This window comes from Aphelocoma coerulescens, chromosome 5 (assembly GCF_041296385.1).
Source record: "Aphelocoma coerulescens isolate FSJ_1873_10779 chromosome 5, UR_Acoe_1.0, whole genome shotgun sequence".
Classification (NCBI taxonomy): Eukaryota; Metazoa; Chordata; class Aves; order Passeriformes; family Corvidae; genus Aphelocoma; species Aphelocoma coerulescens.
The window spans coordinates 58,091,066-58,106,486 of record NC_091019.1 but is presented as its reverse complement, the minus strand read 5'-3'; the positions used below and the strand labels follow the sequence as shown (position 1 = coordinate 58,106,486).

At 36.2% G+C, this 15,421-nt stretch overlaps 1 protein-coding gene across 6 annotated transcripts in view; it reads right to left on the bottom strand.

The window, feature by feature from the left end:
• KLC1 (kinesin light chain 1) overlaps nucleotides 1-15,421 on the bottom strand; it is a 48,206-nt gene that overhangs the window by 5,394 nt on the left and 27,391 nt on the right. Inside the window, exons 10-15 of one of the 6 annotated variants that reach the window (XM_069018370.1) lie at nucleotides 14,545-14,594; nucleotides 14,388-14,455; nucleotides 12,925-13,033; nucleotides 10,802-10,963; nucleotides 5,487-5,617; nucleotides 864-930 (exon numbers count right to left, since the gene is read on the bottom strand). In XM_069018370.1, coding sequence (XP_068874471.1) covers nucleotides 864-930; nucleotides 5,487-5,617; nucleotides 10,802-10,963; nucleotides 12,925-13,033; nucleotides 14,388-14,455; nucleotides 14,545-14,594 — 587 coding nt within the window. The other 5 variants (XM_069018371.1, XM_069018372.1, XM_069018374.1 and 2 more) reach the window with 5 other exon arrangements.

Here is a 15,421-nt window from a genome sequence, read left to right as displayed (position 1 = left end):
TGTTTTGGCTGAAGCTCACCCTGAGCAAAGTTTTGCTTACACTTCCAACCACAGAGAACTCTGCAGCACATTCATTAGGGATCATCTAGTTACAACCCCTGTACACTACTGGGAGGACAGGAGAGCCACAGTTGGGGCTTTCCTGCTACTTTAGGACACATGGTGGTGAAGATCCTCACCTACAGTTTTGTTAGTAGAGAAGCAATTTTATCTTCCTAAAATTAGTAGCAGTTACTGTGTTAGTAAAACACACAGCAGTGTTTAGAAGAACATTGCTCACTCATTTGACCATTTAAACAGTGATTTGTTAGGTAAAAACAGGCAATGAGGAGTAGCACTTGGGCACACCATGAACAGTTAAGCGAAATAAGGTTTTATATTAGCAGAAGCACAACACAGATCAGACAAACTTTTGAGACTGCTCCTGTGCCACCTCAGAAACAACTTAAGTGTTTAAGGGAACCTGGAATGTACAGCAATTACAATGACAGGGCTCTTTGCAATAAAGGGGCTGAAATAAAAAAACAATGAACTGGGCTTTAACAGTTCTTGCATTTTTAAGTTGCTTTTACAAGAATGTAATATTCCATAAGTTTTATATCCAACAGAAGTCCAAAGCCAGAGACTGCTTGGTATCAAAAAAGCCAATGCTCTTTACTGGCTGAACTCGAACCCTTTCTTAAAATTAATAGCAATTCACAAAAGTGTCACAGAATGATGCCTTAAGCACACGCTTCAAACACCTTAGTGAAGAAGGATCTTACAATCACTGAGTTTGCTGGTTTATTATTTATCACACTCTTTTTATCCCAAACCCTACTAAACAGTATTTATTTTTGTAAGAGTATTGTAGGGCTTCTTACTTGAAAATGATCTTCAGTAGCCTTGCCACCCATGTTAAGAACATTCAGAGAACTGGCACGCTTCATGCTGCAACCAGGACAGTGAACATGCAAGGATAAACCAATCAGAATGGCTGAAAACTACAGCTCTAAAAACACAAGTACAACAACGAGCAATGCACAGTGAAGGGAGGGGGAGCAACGTCCCAAAACTGATCTGAGGGACAGCCTTTAAGGTAACAAGTACAGAAGTTCAAATATGTTTGTACTCAGTTCTAATTACATATAAACCCCCCAAAATTACAAGCTCCTTAGAGCTTAAACATTTCAGGCAACTGATTTAACTCAAAATCTCAATTTTTAAAGCACATCAAATTAATACAGTGACTTACACTGAGTTTTAATTAATCAATTATCAGTTTCAATTTTGTGTGGCTTCTTACAAAAGTATCAAAACATTCAGACAGTTTAGGAAAAAAAACATCTGAAACACAAGTCTGTTGTGCAGGCAGCATTTACCTTGAAAAAGCTACAACAAAAGTTAGTTTGGTACTTTCTGCCTCATTGAGGTAAGTCTTATCAATCAATTCTTAAAAGCATTTTAGAATGTTTTATTTTAAATATTTTGAAGTGAAAAGAAACAAGATGGTTGCTGCTGTTAACTTTGGTTGTGCTTTTGGCTTTACAATACCCCAAGCAGTATTTACAAGCACCCTGGAATATGGTATGGAAAGCAATGGAAGAGGGGAAAAAATTAATCACCTATCCAGGAGATACTGACAGTCAAAATATCACTGCATTAACTGCAATATCTGCTGCTGTTTGAAATGAGGATTAATAATTTACCTCCATTTCTCAAATATATACAAAATTTAACAAAAAATATTTTCAAGTGTGTGTAATGAAATTCAGGATCAGCCCTAACACTTCTATCATGGAATGTCTGATGTCCTTTACACCAGTGTGTCCATTCCTCAGAATATTCTGCATTTGCTCTGATTTTTCATGAGCTCTTTAACTATTTCAGAATTAAATGAGGGCTTTGAATACATATTTATTGAACTGGTCACAAGACAATGAGCCCTAACCCTGCAGTGCTACCTGCAGCTTGAGACAACTGGCTGATGCCAACTTTCCAATGCCTTCCAGTAACATGGAAAGGTTTATCCATACAGATCACGTTAGATATTAACCAGCTTTTCTTTCTACTGAAGCAACACTAACAGTCAAAGCACAAGTTTTAAATGCTTTGGTAAAGCAAAAGCTTAGCAGGACAATGAACCAAAACACAGGGCAACAGCTGCCACACAACACAGGCTGGCTGGTTCTCCCCAGCACTAAATCTGGGGGTTTCAAAAGCCAGAAGCACACAATTTAAAATATTTGACATGAGTGTTAGCAACAACAAAGCAAGGACTCATGCATGGTGTACACCTCTCATTTATTCAAGGAAACAGGTACAACAAGGGTTATATATGGAAGTCAAAGGAAGTTAATCTGTAAAACAAACAAATTGTTACAGAAAACTCTCCAAAAAAGCATAAAGGTTTATGGAAAACATTCCAGGGAAACAGAAATTCCACCAGTAAAAATTCACACGCATATTTTAGGTTCTTGCTAAAGTGCCAATTAAAAAAAAAATTATTCATACCTGAGATACTACTTTGTTTGTGGGTTGGTCTTTTATTTGTTTGGGTTTGTTTAAATCAACATTTTTAATAATTTTAGTCTGGCAAATGCACTTTTAGTCCCCTCCATGTTACAAACACAACTGGACAAAAAACATACAGGTGTTTTTCTGGTGTGTAAGTAACAGCAATAATTAAAGATTGTTTTTTCCCTTTTAGATTAGAAATCTTAACTGTTCTGCTGTATGGTCAAAATTTTTTAACTGAAAAAATAAAGAACACTAATTAATCAAAGTTAAATTATTACAGAACTGAATTCTGAAATATGATAAAGAACTGATAACTTGCTTCAGGTATAACATGTTTCAAAGACGAGTTTTAAGATACTTCTTGTTTGTCTAAAAGGCTTTTGCAAGATTGTAAAGAAGCAATTTCCCTGATGAGTTTTCTGTTTTAATCTCTTCAACCTTCTGTATCAAGCAACAGCATGAACACTAAGTCCTTCCTTCATCCTGTGATGTGACTGTATTGCTATTCAAGTATTTCTCACTCAGTGCTCACACCAGCACCATCAATTCCTATTTACAGAAGCAGAGTATAAACAAGAGGTGTAAATCAAGTTCAAAGTAAGGTCTTCCTAGAGACACAGGCAGGGAATGCACTAGTAAGGATGGGAGGCTCAGAAATGTTCCACCTAAAGAGGCTGCCTTCACAGCAAGGAAGATTTATATGTGTGCTATGTCTGTATTGTAATATTCAGCTATCAAAGAAAGGTCTGCATGGTAACCACTGAATATCCCTTTTGTTGCACTCAGAAGCAGAAAAAAATAATTAATTCCATTTGCTGGAGTTTCTTTGGAAAATGAAATCAAAATGATTTCTTGGAATATCAATATGTACAGCTATGCTTTATGACCTACAAAGCTTGTGTTTAATACCAGAAATCTCTGTATTTGTTATGAAAACAAGCTAATATAAATTAGGATTTTAAAACTATTACAAGAACAGAAATTATAGTATTTATTGTCCTATACACTGAAAGTGCCTATCTACATAAAAGCCTGTCAATGCAATACACTTATTGCAAGTTTTAAGAATAAATTACTCCTTGAGAACTATGGTGACATCTCAAAACAAGACCATTTTGTCAGAAAGGGAGAGCAAGGAAGATATTGCTTTGCTTTCAATTTTGTTTCACATTTATGCCTTCATCTGAGGAAACCTCATCTGGTGCTACAGACCCCACAGTGTTACTCATGTTAATGTGGGCAGATGACTTTGGTCAGGTAACACAACTCAGGTGCAGACAGTAACAAGGCAGGTGAGTTCTCACAGGCATTGCAAAGCCAAATATCTTCAGTTATATGTAAACATAATTTTCTACACCTATAAACATGGGGTTACTTTACCTGCAGAAAGAGTTAGCTATAAATACTACAGAAAATAAGGAATAAACCTCCTTTGTGAAACTGAAAACCTTTCCACATCTTGCAAAAATGAGGAGAAAATTCAAAATTAGCTATGGATATATGTATCTATTCATACAACAATATACCTGAACTATGATGTATGAACTCTGGACAGAATTGAATAGACACAGAAAACCAATGTATAAAAATGCTAATACTGAAGAAAAAAAAGGAAATCTCCCTTTTATTCTACTTTGGCTTGCCTTTGTTTGTTTTCGCATTTACACATTTCCTTCTTCTGATCTCATGCTTTCCATGGTTTTTTCCCAACCTCTTACCTCAGAGGTAGTTCTTAATGATGGACCAATAAATGCAAAGGAATTTTGACCTTGAATTCTATTCAGTGCCTTCAACATCAAGTGTCTGGCAGTGAAATTTTCAGTAACAACTCTAAAATTCAGATCAGGCTGAATTTGAAACAGATATCAGAGGAAGCTAATTCTACATGTACTGCAGCTGTACTTAATGTTTTACAGCCATAAAAACAGTAAGAAAAACTTCACTGGAGCATTTCCAGAAACAGAGTGAGACCCTGCCTCCAGGTCACTCTCTCAAGTAATACCATCATCATCATCACCAACTACATTACTCAGATTCAGTTCCTCCATCAAAAGTCACCCCAAGTTCTCCAAAATGACTGTTTCAGAGCACAAGTTCACACTGTCACACGGTTTCCTGTCAACTAAATGAGTTCCAGTTTTCCACAGCAAGGGAAAAAACCCCTGAAAAAATGACTGTAGTCGTGAGGGGGAACACTCAGAAGTGCCACTATGAAAAAGAGTAGGTGCACTTTAACATTTCCATTTCTCTGCAGCAGCCAATAAATGGTCAATGATTTTAGGGATTTATGAGAAATATTACATACATTCAAATCCATAATCCTGTGGTAGATTGGGAAGAGTGAGCAGTCAGACTCATTAAATGTGATTTTTACCACTGAGGCCAAATTTTTTCACTGAGGCCAAAATGTTAGTAGGATGCACAACTAGGTCTAAGTTTTTCAACATTCTCCTCTGCTCTCTGACATCTGAGCTTTACAAAAACAGAAACCAAGAGGGGCTTCATTTGGTAATTCTCTTTATGCTCACAGCAATATATAAAGCTATATCAAGAATATATCAAGATACTAAGCTATATCAAGAATGTTAGTTGTGGGTTTACTGTACTCAGGCTTTTACTATGAAAATCAGTAACATTTATTATTCTCCACTGCTGTGTGAAAAGGATAGTTTTGCAGATGACTAACATTTATCAATAGTTGTAAGAAGCTTTTCTAGTCTTCAAGTAGGTAAAGCAGCAAAAAGAAAAAAAAATATTGTTTAAATAGAGTTAATTCTTACAAGCATATATAAATCCTCAGCTGTTACAGAACTTACAATGGAAGTTTAAGAAGTTATTTCCTATTTTACTCTTCTTTAAGATATAGCTGTGTATGATACGCAGTTAGCTAAGCAGGGAAGGGAAGGGAACACTGCCCTAGGAACTACCCTGGGCCACACTGGGGCACAGACCAAGGGACACCAGCACAGCTAAGAACAGATAATTACCCTGGGTTCTTTGGTTCACTGTCCCGGGAATTTCCTCCCTTCAGCTTCCTAACCAGCTTCTCACTGCTGCGTCTAAGGGAGGCTCGGAGCTTGCTAAAGGAACCACTGCGCTTTAGAGATCCAGTGCCATCCTGAAAAAAAGTGAATACATGTGATACTGCAACAGCTTGCTGCCCACCCCCAAGCCTGGCTTGAAAACATTTCAGTGATGAATTATTACTTTTTAATTGCTATTAAGATATATACTTATACTATATACATTTACCTAAACATGTAATACCATATAGCTACAACCTTACCAAAGCAAAAGGGTTCCTTCCAACGTGTAACAAAGATTTCTAAATGTGAAGACATGCCCAAGCCACAATTCATCATTAATAAAAACCCACCACAGGAGTCCAACAATTCACCACCACCATTTCATATGAGCACACCGTGGTTAACAGAGTACAAGCCCCAAGCAAAAGCATTTCATTTCAAAACGTTTTGTTTTTTCTAAATATCTACATTACTTGCAAACATGTTTAATTAACCCTAAAATCCCTAAACAAAAATAGTTCTGTTCAGGAATACTTATGGTCAAATTCCTGTGCTTAGTTTTTAACTTTTACCGAAGAAAATGCAAACCACAAAGAAATTAATTCTTCATATATTGCATTCATGTTTTACACTGCTGTACTGACCCAGAGAAACTTGCAAGGGACCACAATTCTATTTTTAAATGTTTTACTCTTACAAAAACCACAGTTTAGTAAGATTAGAAGTGACCACTTCCCAGTCCATAGAAAACCTAAGTGATTATGAAAGAAGAGTTGAAAAAGAAAAAAGCACTACTAAGCAAAGACAGACACCTGAGTTGGAGTGAGTTTATTAGAAGTTAGAAAGACAAATACACAAATCACTGAACACCAAGATTAGTAGAGAAAAGCATAATTGCCAAAATCTCACACAAAGACTAAACAGCAATGCTACTTTAGAATAATTGTAAGTGAAGACATCCAGAGTTCCATATTGATGTTAACCATATAATAGGTCTCTAAATACATTTTAAAGCACTTGGAGAACATGCTTTACTTTACGGGTTTGGTTTTTCTCCTGTAAAGATCACCATCATGCCATTTCAATAATACCTTGTGTGATACTTTTAACTACCTTTATTCCATAGTGAACAGCTACTTATAAAGGTCATTGTTACTTGTTTGGTTTTTTTACTAATGTATTACACAGCAAATGGTTGTAATAACATTTGGTATGACTAGATACATATCTGGCAAAGCTACACAGGTACAGAAATAGAAAACCAAAAACGACACCAGCACTGAAGGAATGGCCAGTTTACAGGGAAGTGTAGCTCTGACAGGAATCTTAAGGGGTTTGCTAAAACACAGCAGTCAGTACTGAAGAGAGAAGTTAAAGCTTGAAGATGGTGCACGCCCGTCATGCAGGAGACAGTATAAGAATCACAAAAGGCATCTAGGCCTGTCAGAAATGGAGAGAGAAAAACTGAATGAAACTGTTGGGAAAAATTCAACAGTTTTCAATTTTGAACAGTTAGTTTACAGTATTTCTAGGTCATGTTCAAAACCTTTTTTTTTTTTCAGAGTAACTATTTGGACAGCCCTTAAGTACAAAGTGCAGGCCCTTGCAATTACCAGAACCTACATCTTCATGCAGTTTCACCTACATCACTGAGATGGGACTGACAACTGAGCATGACTGATGCTGTGCATTCAAGTTAGAATTTGTATAAAATACAAAACACCTTGAACAAGAAATAGCTTTGCTGTTACATTTCATAAACAAAAAAAAGGGATTTTTTTTCAGATGATGTTAGCTCAAAATAATAAATAAATAAATAAATAAATAAATAAATAAATAAGAATAGAGCAAAGTGCATTCATTTCAGCTTTAACTTCTGTCAGGAATTTTCCTTGAAACAAAAGTGCAAGAAGAAAGAGGTCTTCACCTAACCTCCAGACAAAATTCTCTTCATTCCCTTAAGGAACTAGAATCCAACTGGCCTGGGTCAATTCACTTTCACAAGTATTTTTAGAACATATCTCTGTGTGTGTCCATATATACAATCCAAGCGGAATTTTCTCTACTCTCCCTAATGCAGTGAGGCAGCTGAAACAATCCACCTTTAAAATAAACTGTGGTTCAATTTCCACACTTTCCATTCTTTGTGCAAGTACAGAGACCATTATTGATAGGTTCATGATACCTGGAAATGGCAAAATGCCTTGCTACCAAGTGATTAGAAGATCTAATTCTAATTGAGTATTTTGTTTCAAACTAAATTGCATATGTTGTTCACACTTAAAGACAGACTTCAGCTTGGCAGGATTAAATAAACTGAAGTCTAAATTCCAGCTAGAAGTATTAGATCAGTGAAAAGGCTAATTATTCCTGTGGTCTGAAATCAGCAATACTAGAGTAATGAAAATGATCCAAAGGCAAGACAAATTTGGTAGGTATAGAGTGTAACTCTGTTCAGTAAACCTAACCAGAACTGTAGGAATAAGCAGACAAGCTTTGGGTACTTCAAATCTAAAATAAAAATATCAAACTCCTAAGTTAAACACTGACTGCTTCATTAACAAAATACTTCTAAAACATGAGCTGAGGATTAAAAAAAAAAAAAGTTCCCGAGTTCAGAGTAATCAAAAACCAAAATCACAAGATGTTTTTATGGCAAAGTTTAATTGCCAATTTTTATGTCATTCAGAATGAGAATCACCTTATTACTGCTGCTTACACCTTCCCACCATCACCATCTCCTGTACTTTGTCTGCTACAACGTCCCCCTGTCTGGCACCTACTAAACAAGAGTAACTCTCGTCTATGGTAGTGAAATCCATAGTTTTCCTTTCCCACCTGAAAGTGGACTTACATGCCCAAAAGCCTGTCTGTGTGAAGCATATAGCTTAGAGTATGAGAAGATACTTCCTCACACTACAAACATTATAATAAGTAACACAAAGATTTTCATCTGTCCTGCAGCATTCACAAAAATGCCAGGGACAGGTACTCACTGCTGTTTTTTATAGAAAAAGTATAATAAGGGATCCAAATCTTGACCTTTCCACCATACATTTTAAAGACTAAGTATTTCCTTGCATTTTCAATTATCTTCTGTTCACTTTAAGGCACAAACTTTACAAGTGGCATGTAAACATGCACTGTAACACCTCACTTAACATGTCTAATAGTTACTGGCAGATTTACTTCAACAGATATTTCAGTTCTTTTGTAAGAGTGTAAGACATTACATCAAAGCCTAAAATGCTTAATATGGATTACATTACATGTGGAATGCCCTTAATTACATCTTCCAACAAATTTTTTTTGTTGAGTTTGTCCCTTTGCATACTCCACCTTTCTCTCTGACAGACAGTCAGCTTGGCCACTTTGGAAGAATTTAAATGGAAAAAGGCAGGCCTCTCTGCAGGCTCTGCAGACACAAATAAAAGGTTCTACTACGCTTTATGAATCAGAGTATTTTGTCTGGAGGGAACACACAAGGGTAAAAAAAAACTACACCATATAAAGTAGAGGGAAGAACATCACTGAGATAGAAACACTCGCAGGGGGGAGGGAGAGTTGCCCACTTCACGTAGAACATGTAATACAAAATACCTTCTCTTAAGAGGGGGAAAAAAAGAAATAAGGAAGATGAGAATGAAGCAATGCCACTTTAGCACACTAAAAATGAAGTTTGCTTATCCTGAGAGGTCAAAATTTAATTTTTCAGACCAGCAAATTTATCACTGAGTTTGATTCAAATATTGACCTAGAAATACTGTCTATTGCTTTTCCCCAGAAGGCCCTTTCCATCCAAAACTTGCATGCATTAATGTCAATAACAGAAAAAATTTAATCCATTTAGAACATACAGTCATGCAAAGTATAGTGAAAATTAAGGGAGGAGTACAGTACACAGTTCTAATGCTGAATGGGCAAAATGAGAATTAAAAAGAGAGTTATCCAGTCTGACTTTGCCTTTATTAATGATGCAGTATTAATTCACAATAGATGCTGATTGACTGTCTTGGCACTGAGAACACCAATGCCAAGAAAACAGTAATAAAAAGACAAAAGCAAAGATGGAAAGAACATTCTCCTTTAAGACTAAAGCACTACGTGTTTTCTCAAGGTTTCTTTGGAATGCTAAGCTTTGTCTCATGTGGCTTACAAAAAGATGGGGGGAAAAAAAGATTGCTATTGTAAGAGAAATGAAGCTTCAGAACACTCAGTATTGCAAAGTAGGCTACTTCCCCTCCCATACAGCAAAAGCAACACCACTTTTATAATCTGAGTATTTTCAGCAGAACTGCAGCTGGGAGTTAGTTAACATTGCAATATGTATCCCATTGCCAGCAATGGGATAAGGAATGGGAAAGCTGGTGACAGAAGCAAACTACATAAGCCAGATAATAACTGAAAGCTTGCACTGTCCTTCAAATTAAAGGAAAACAATGGTTAGAAAAATGCATATGTAATCACATTATATATATATATGTATGTATATGTATATATATATTTTTACTTTATGACAATCAGTGTAATATAGTGAAGCCAATATATGGGAAACTAATAGGAACAAGCCCTGGCTCCAGACAAATTTTAATATGGGGAAGTCATATTAATTTCAATTAGGAAACATGAAGTCACCATCACATTGTTATGTGATGGTACTGCCTCTTGAAATGGACTGTACAGCAGTTTGAAAAGCTGTGTTCCTTCCTCCAGCAAGCTGAGTAAGGAGAAGATTAGAATTATTTTAGTGTTAGACTGGTCATTTTAATTTACTCCAAAACTGCTAACACTCAGTATACCTCCATAGCAAATGTTCTTTGTGATTCCAACTGATGGAGTATTTTTAAAGAAACGTTTACATCAAGCAAATATGGCACCAAAAGGAAGAAAGCAAAAGTGAGTTAATTGCCAGAATATTTCTACCAGTAAAAACAAACCACTGACAAGCAATTGTACACCAGACCACAACCAGGACACTCAATCAGCATTACACAACTTAGCCTTAAATACAACTCCTTGGGATTCTTGCAGAAATGTCACCATTCAAGACAACAACAGAAAAGGATGCCTTAAAATTTTTAAATATTACTAGGTTTTTAGCACTGATGACAGACAAAATGTTACTCCTAATTTCTTAATTGGTTCTGCAAAATTATAAAATACAATGTAGCTCAACCAGGAAACTCCTGAAAGCACAGCAGGCTGGTGGGTGGACAGCCCTAGTTGTGAGGTGATGATTTCCTAGGCTACCTTCTCCAACTGTGTACTGTACTTACCCCGTTCCACTCTACGCTCATACTCACTTCCTCGCCGCCATCAGGGCCACTCTCGTACTTTACCACATCCACGTTGAGGCTTTCTCTGCTCCGCCGCTTCTCTATGCTCTCAGGGTCATTCAGCACCTCAGCCACTCTCTGTTTGTGAACATTGTCAAGACCCTGAGAATTTGATAAAATGGGAAGAGGCTTTACCTTGTTACAAGCTCTATTAATCTACAACTTGCACACAACAACTGCACTGAGCAAGAAGTAAAACCAACCCACAATTCCATCAGCCCAATTCTGCTTTCAGAGAGTAGCTGAGTTGCCCTTTATAAACTGCAACAATCAACACAGCATGAAGTGGACAGTTTGGCAGTTTGAGAATTCACTGACTTGCCATTCTTTTCCTCTTTTCTTATCACTTATCTAAGCCTTGTGGTGTCTGTGTCACTCACCCGAAGCAATCTAGCTACCAGCTAAATATTTAAGCAATTAATAGATCATGAACCATCAATGTAATTCTCAAGTTTTCCACCCACCAAATGGTGCAGTCTTCACCTGCCTCTGGAGAGGTGTCTGAATATCTGATACCTCAGAAGCAGGTTGTGTTATTTAAAAATACTGACTTACAACACTTGGCATTAATGCAATTTTCCCTCAGAAAGAAATGAAATAGAATATAAGCTTATAATAAGCATACTAAATATATGGTGAATATGTTTACTTTGTTAAAGAATGCCTATCAACTATCAAATAATTGTTTAAATATCTTAAAAGTGCTAAAGTACCTTCTATGAAAACCCTGCACTAAAAGCAAAATCTTTAATTTAGAAACTAGAAAATATCAAAACTCAAATCATAATTATTTTCAGTTTTGTCTTCTTTATAATAAACCTACTCCACATCATAACCAGTACTTGCTGACAGGAAGAGATCCCAGATGAATGCTTTATACTTCATAAAATATTCTGCAGCTTCTACAGTACAGCACTAGCAACAAATACAGCAGGGATGTGTGTGGCAAATCCATAAATTTAACCACAATACAGAAAGTGAAAAGGATGCCAAAGTTCTTAAAAGTGCATGAATAAGAAAGTTGTCTTAGTGGCATGGAGATATCAGGTTCTTGGTTCCCACATAGATGTTCTCCCCTAAGTGAAGAGCATTACTTGAACGACCCAGAATGAAAAGGTAGTGTTAAATGCTGCTGTAACACAGCGTTGTCTCCTACACATCTAAATCCAGGGGTGTGGATACTGCTACACATTACAGATTAATGGTATAGGTGGCATACGATGCACAGTGAAAATCTGAAGCATCCTTAAAAATAGAGAGTCGGCAGCAAGCGTCTAGAAAAAATACAAGTTTTACTCACTCATATAAAAAATGAAATTAAAATTGAACTTTCATGTTGTTTACTTGTATTTTCTTACTTTGCTTTCCATTTTAACACTGACAACCCACGTTTTTTTGTCCAGTCTTGCAAGCTTTTTTATAAAAGACATTGTATCAAACCATCCAAAAGGGAAAGAAAAAACAAAAGCCAATAAACCCCAACAAACCCAAACTCTCTTCTACCTTCTAAGAGAAGGGAGAAAGGGTTACTTGAACAGTAGATCTGAGAGCACAAAGAGACCACATGAAAAGAAAGCCCCCACTGACACTGTAATATCTATCCCATTAGTTTACAAAAGTAACAGGAACCAAAAGGTTTCTGTTAGTCAGTCAGTTGTATGCAGAAACTGAACATTTTTAAGTTTGACAGCTCCTTACTGAAAATAGAACAGCATGACTGGCAAAGGAGATTTCCAGCAGAACCTCTCCATTTTCCCCCAGCTACAGGCTTTCTCCCAGGACAAGCAGCCAGTTGAGGACTACTGGCCACCACAATGTTTTCTGCTCTTTCATTTTCCATATAATTTCCCCCCCAGTTTGAATCATGTACCCAGTACATGGTGCCACTGCCCTAACAATTAACCAGACTGCAAGTGTTAAGATGGTATCAGTTTTTATCACCAGTTCAGTCTGAAATTAGAAGGTGACCAGGCACTGAAAGTTTCTATATTCTGCATGCACAAAGTTGAAAATCTGCACAACCACAATGCAGAAACATCATTAAGGTGAATTTTCATACTTGCCTGTTTACGAGATCTCATTGCTGCCTCTTCTAATGTTTCAGCAGCTTCAAATTTGCCCTGTCGTCTGTAAAGTGCCCCAAGGTTCTTTAAAGTAGTTGTTACTGTTGGACTATTGAAAGAAAAGAAAAATAACTCTATATAATGCATATACTCACACAATGAACTATTCTCAATTCACTAAAAAAAGCTTAAATTAATATAGCACTTAAAATCTTTTTGTAGTAATTTATTCTCTCTTGAAATACACTATACTGTACTTCATGTACACCTGCTGACCCCTTTCAAAGTATATCAACATCTCATCCTGTGACTAGCCAACATGGAATGCTATAACCTTGTACTCAGCTGCATCTAAAGGTGAAAATTTAGCTCTAGATGAGTCTAACCAACTGAATAATTGTGAAGCTTCCAAAAAATATGCTTATTGGTGCATAGAGAGACCATTACTGTAGTATGTGTTAGTCACAAAAGTAATTCACAGTTTATTTCATCAGCTTTTACTTAACACCTATTTGCAGTTTCTATACATTCAAACCATGGTTGAACAAAAGAAAAAATTGCCCATTTCATTAACAAGTCTTACACTCCAACAAGACATTTTTGTCTCAATGGCACAAAATCAGCTCAGTCACAGTATTGTTGAGTAAAGTTTTGCTCCAGTAACAACAGAGAAAAGATTTTCTCATGCATTAAAATGAACAAGTACATGAAAAACAAAGCAACGAAATGTATTGCACACAAAACTCAGGACAGAGAAGAAAAGAGATTTCAACAGTACAAAGGCTCTGATGCTTGTTAAACATGAGAATTCAAATACTCAGTAAATGAAAAAACCTCACTGACTATCAGTACTAGTTTCAGGTTTTTTAATACATTGTACCACCAACATGTTAAAGAAGCTGCATTAATAACAAAATTAGAACAAACAAAAATATTTCACCAACTATAATCCAAGCTGAAATCCTTGTTTCTCTTATTTCACTTTAAAGTACACATTGTCATTTACACAAGTATATTCTTCAGACTTCAGAAATTCAAATAATGCTTTGTTATGACAGTTTAACTTTGTTTTCTTGTTCCAGCGAGGTAACTAAAGGTGTAGTTGCTTGCAGTGTCATTTTTGGCCCTCTCCAGAGGCCCTGCAGGGGCAGGGAGGGCACATGTGCCAAGGAGTGGTACAGAAGGAAGGAAAGGTGACCTACACTGCCACCTGAAGGACTGCCAAGAACACAACTGGTGCAATTTTATGTCATTTACTGCATCTAACCAGTCTAGATTAAAAGCAGCCTCAGGACTCGAAAACTGCTGTTGTATTCCTGAAAACCAGTCCTGGGTCTGGAATTTTTATTATTATCGTTTTTATAGTTCTAACCAAGGAATTGCTTTGGTTTCGTTTTTAAAAATGCTTTAATCTGAGATGCTGAGTATTGCTGAGTTGTTTGTCCTGTAAAGAAATTACTCACCTGTCAACTTTGCAAGCTTTGTACCAGCCACCATATTCTCCAAAAGATGTGCCATCTTTTTGCTTTCCCTAGAACAAAGGTATTGTTGAGAAAAAGTATCTGATTTGCAACTTAAACAAGTAAAAGTATCAAAAAATATTTACAACAATGGTCTTACTTTGCATTCTTCCCTCTCTTCTGCATGCATCCAGATAGGCTTATTTTCATCTGGTGAAACAAGAAAATATTTTATAGAAGAACAAAACGACAAGGTATTTATTGTTTGATTTTCACCACTCTGAAATGAAGTTGTAAACCAGGGAATTATACTATTACCACCACAAAAAAAACCTTACTGTCCATACTATAAACAGCAGATAAATAAAACATGCACCTCTTTTACAGTTTTACAATTCTGCCTCCTTTTCTTATCTGAACTTAGAAACAGTTACTTCTGAGAAGCTTTGAAGTCAGTATATACTGTCATGTGTCTAGTCCTGTGCTAGAAAACATGAATTTATTTCTTTTATCGTAACAACTACTCTGACATCTACTAAGTGGTGCATATGCTACTGTCATGGAACGAAAAAAAGAATGAAAATTCTTTACTGGGATTTTTAGTTTATAAAATGCACATGACTTCAATGTACAGTGTAATTCCCAATTTAAAGGTATTTTCCCCATTCTTTAAATGTGTTAATGGAGGGCTTGCATAAACAATGTCTTTATTTATGTCACTAAAAATCCTGCATTGACTTTTTTCTGTGACTGGAAAGGGACGTACATTTTTCTGCCTCTATTAAAATACCAAAATCTGGTTTAGTTGGGCTTAAGGTAAATTATGCCAGAAATAAAATCCATAAAACATAAACCCACTAAGTCTACCTCATGATTTTGAATCAAATGTTTACTGCTGCATCTAAAACCTTTCTTATGATGAACATACTTCCAACACAACTATCAGCTCACCTTTTAAGTCCACCTAAAGCAGAAAACAATTTTAATCAGGACACTATTGGCTTCCTGCAAATTTTATTTCATAGCTACAAAAATAA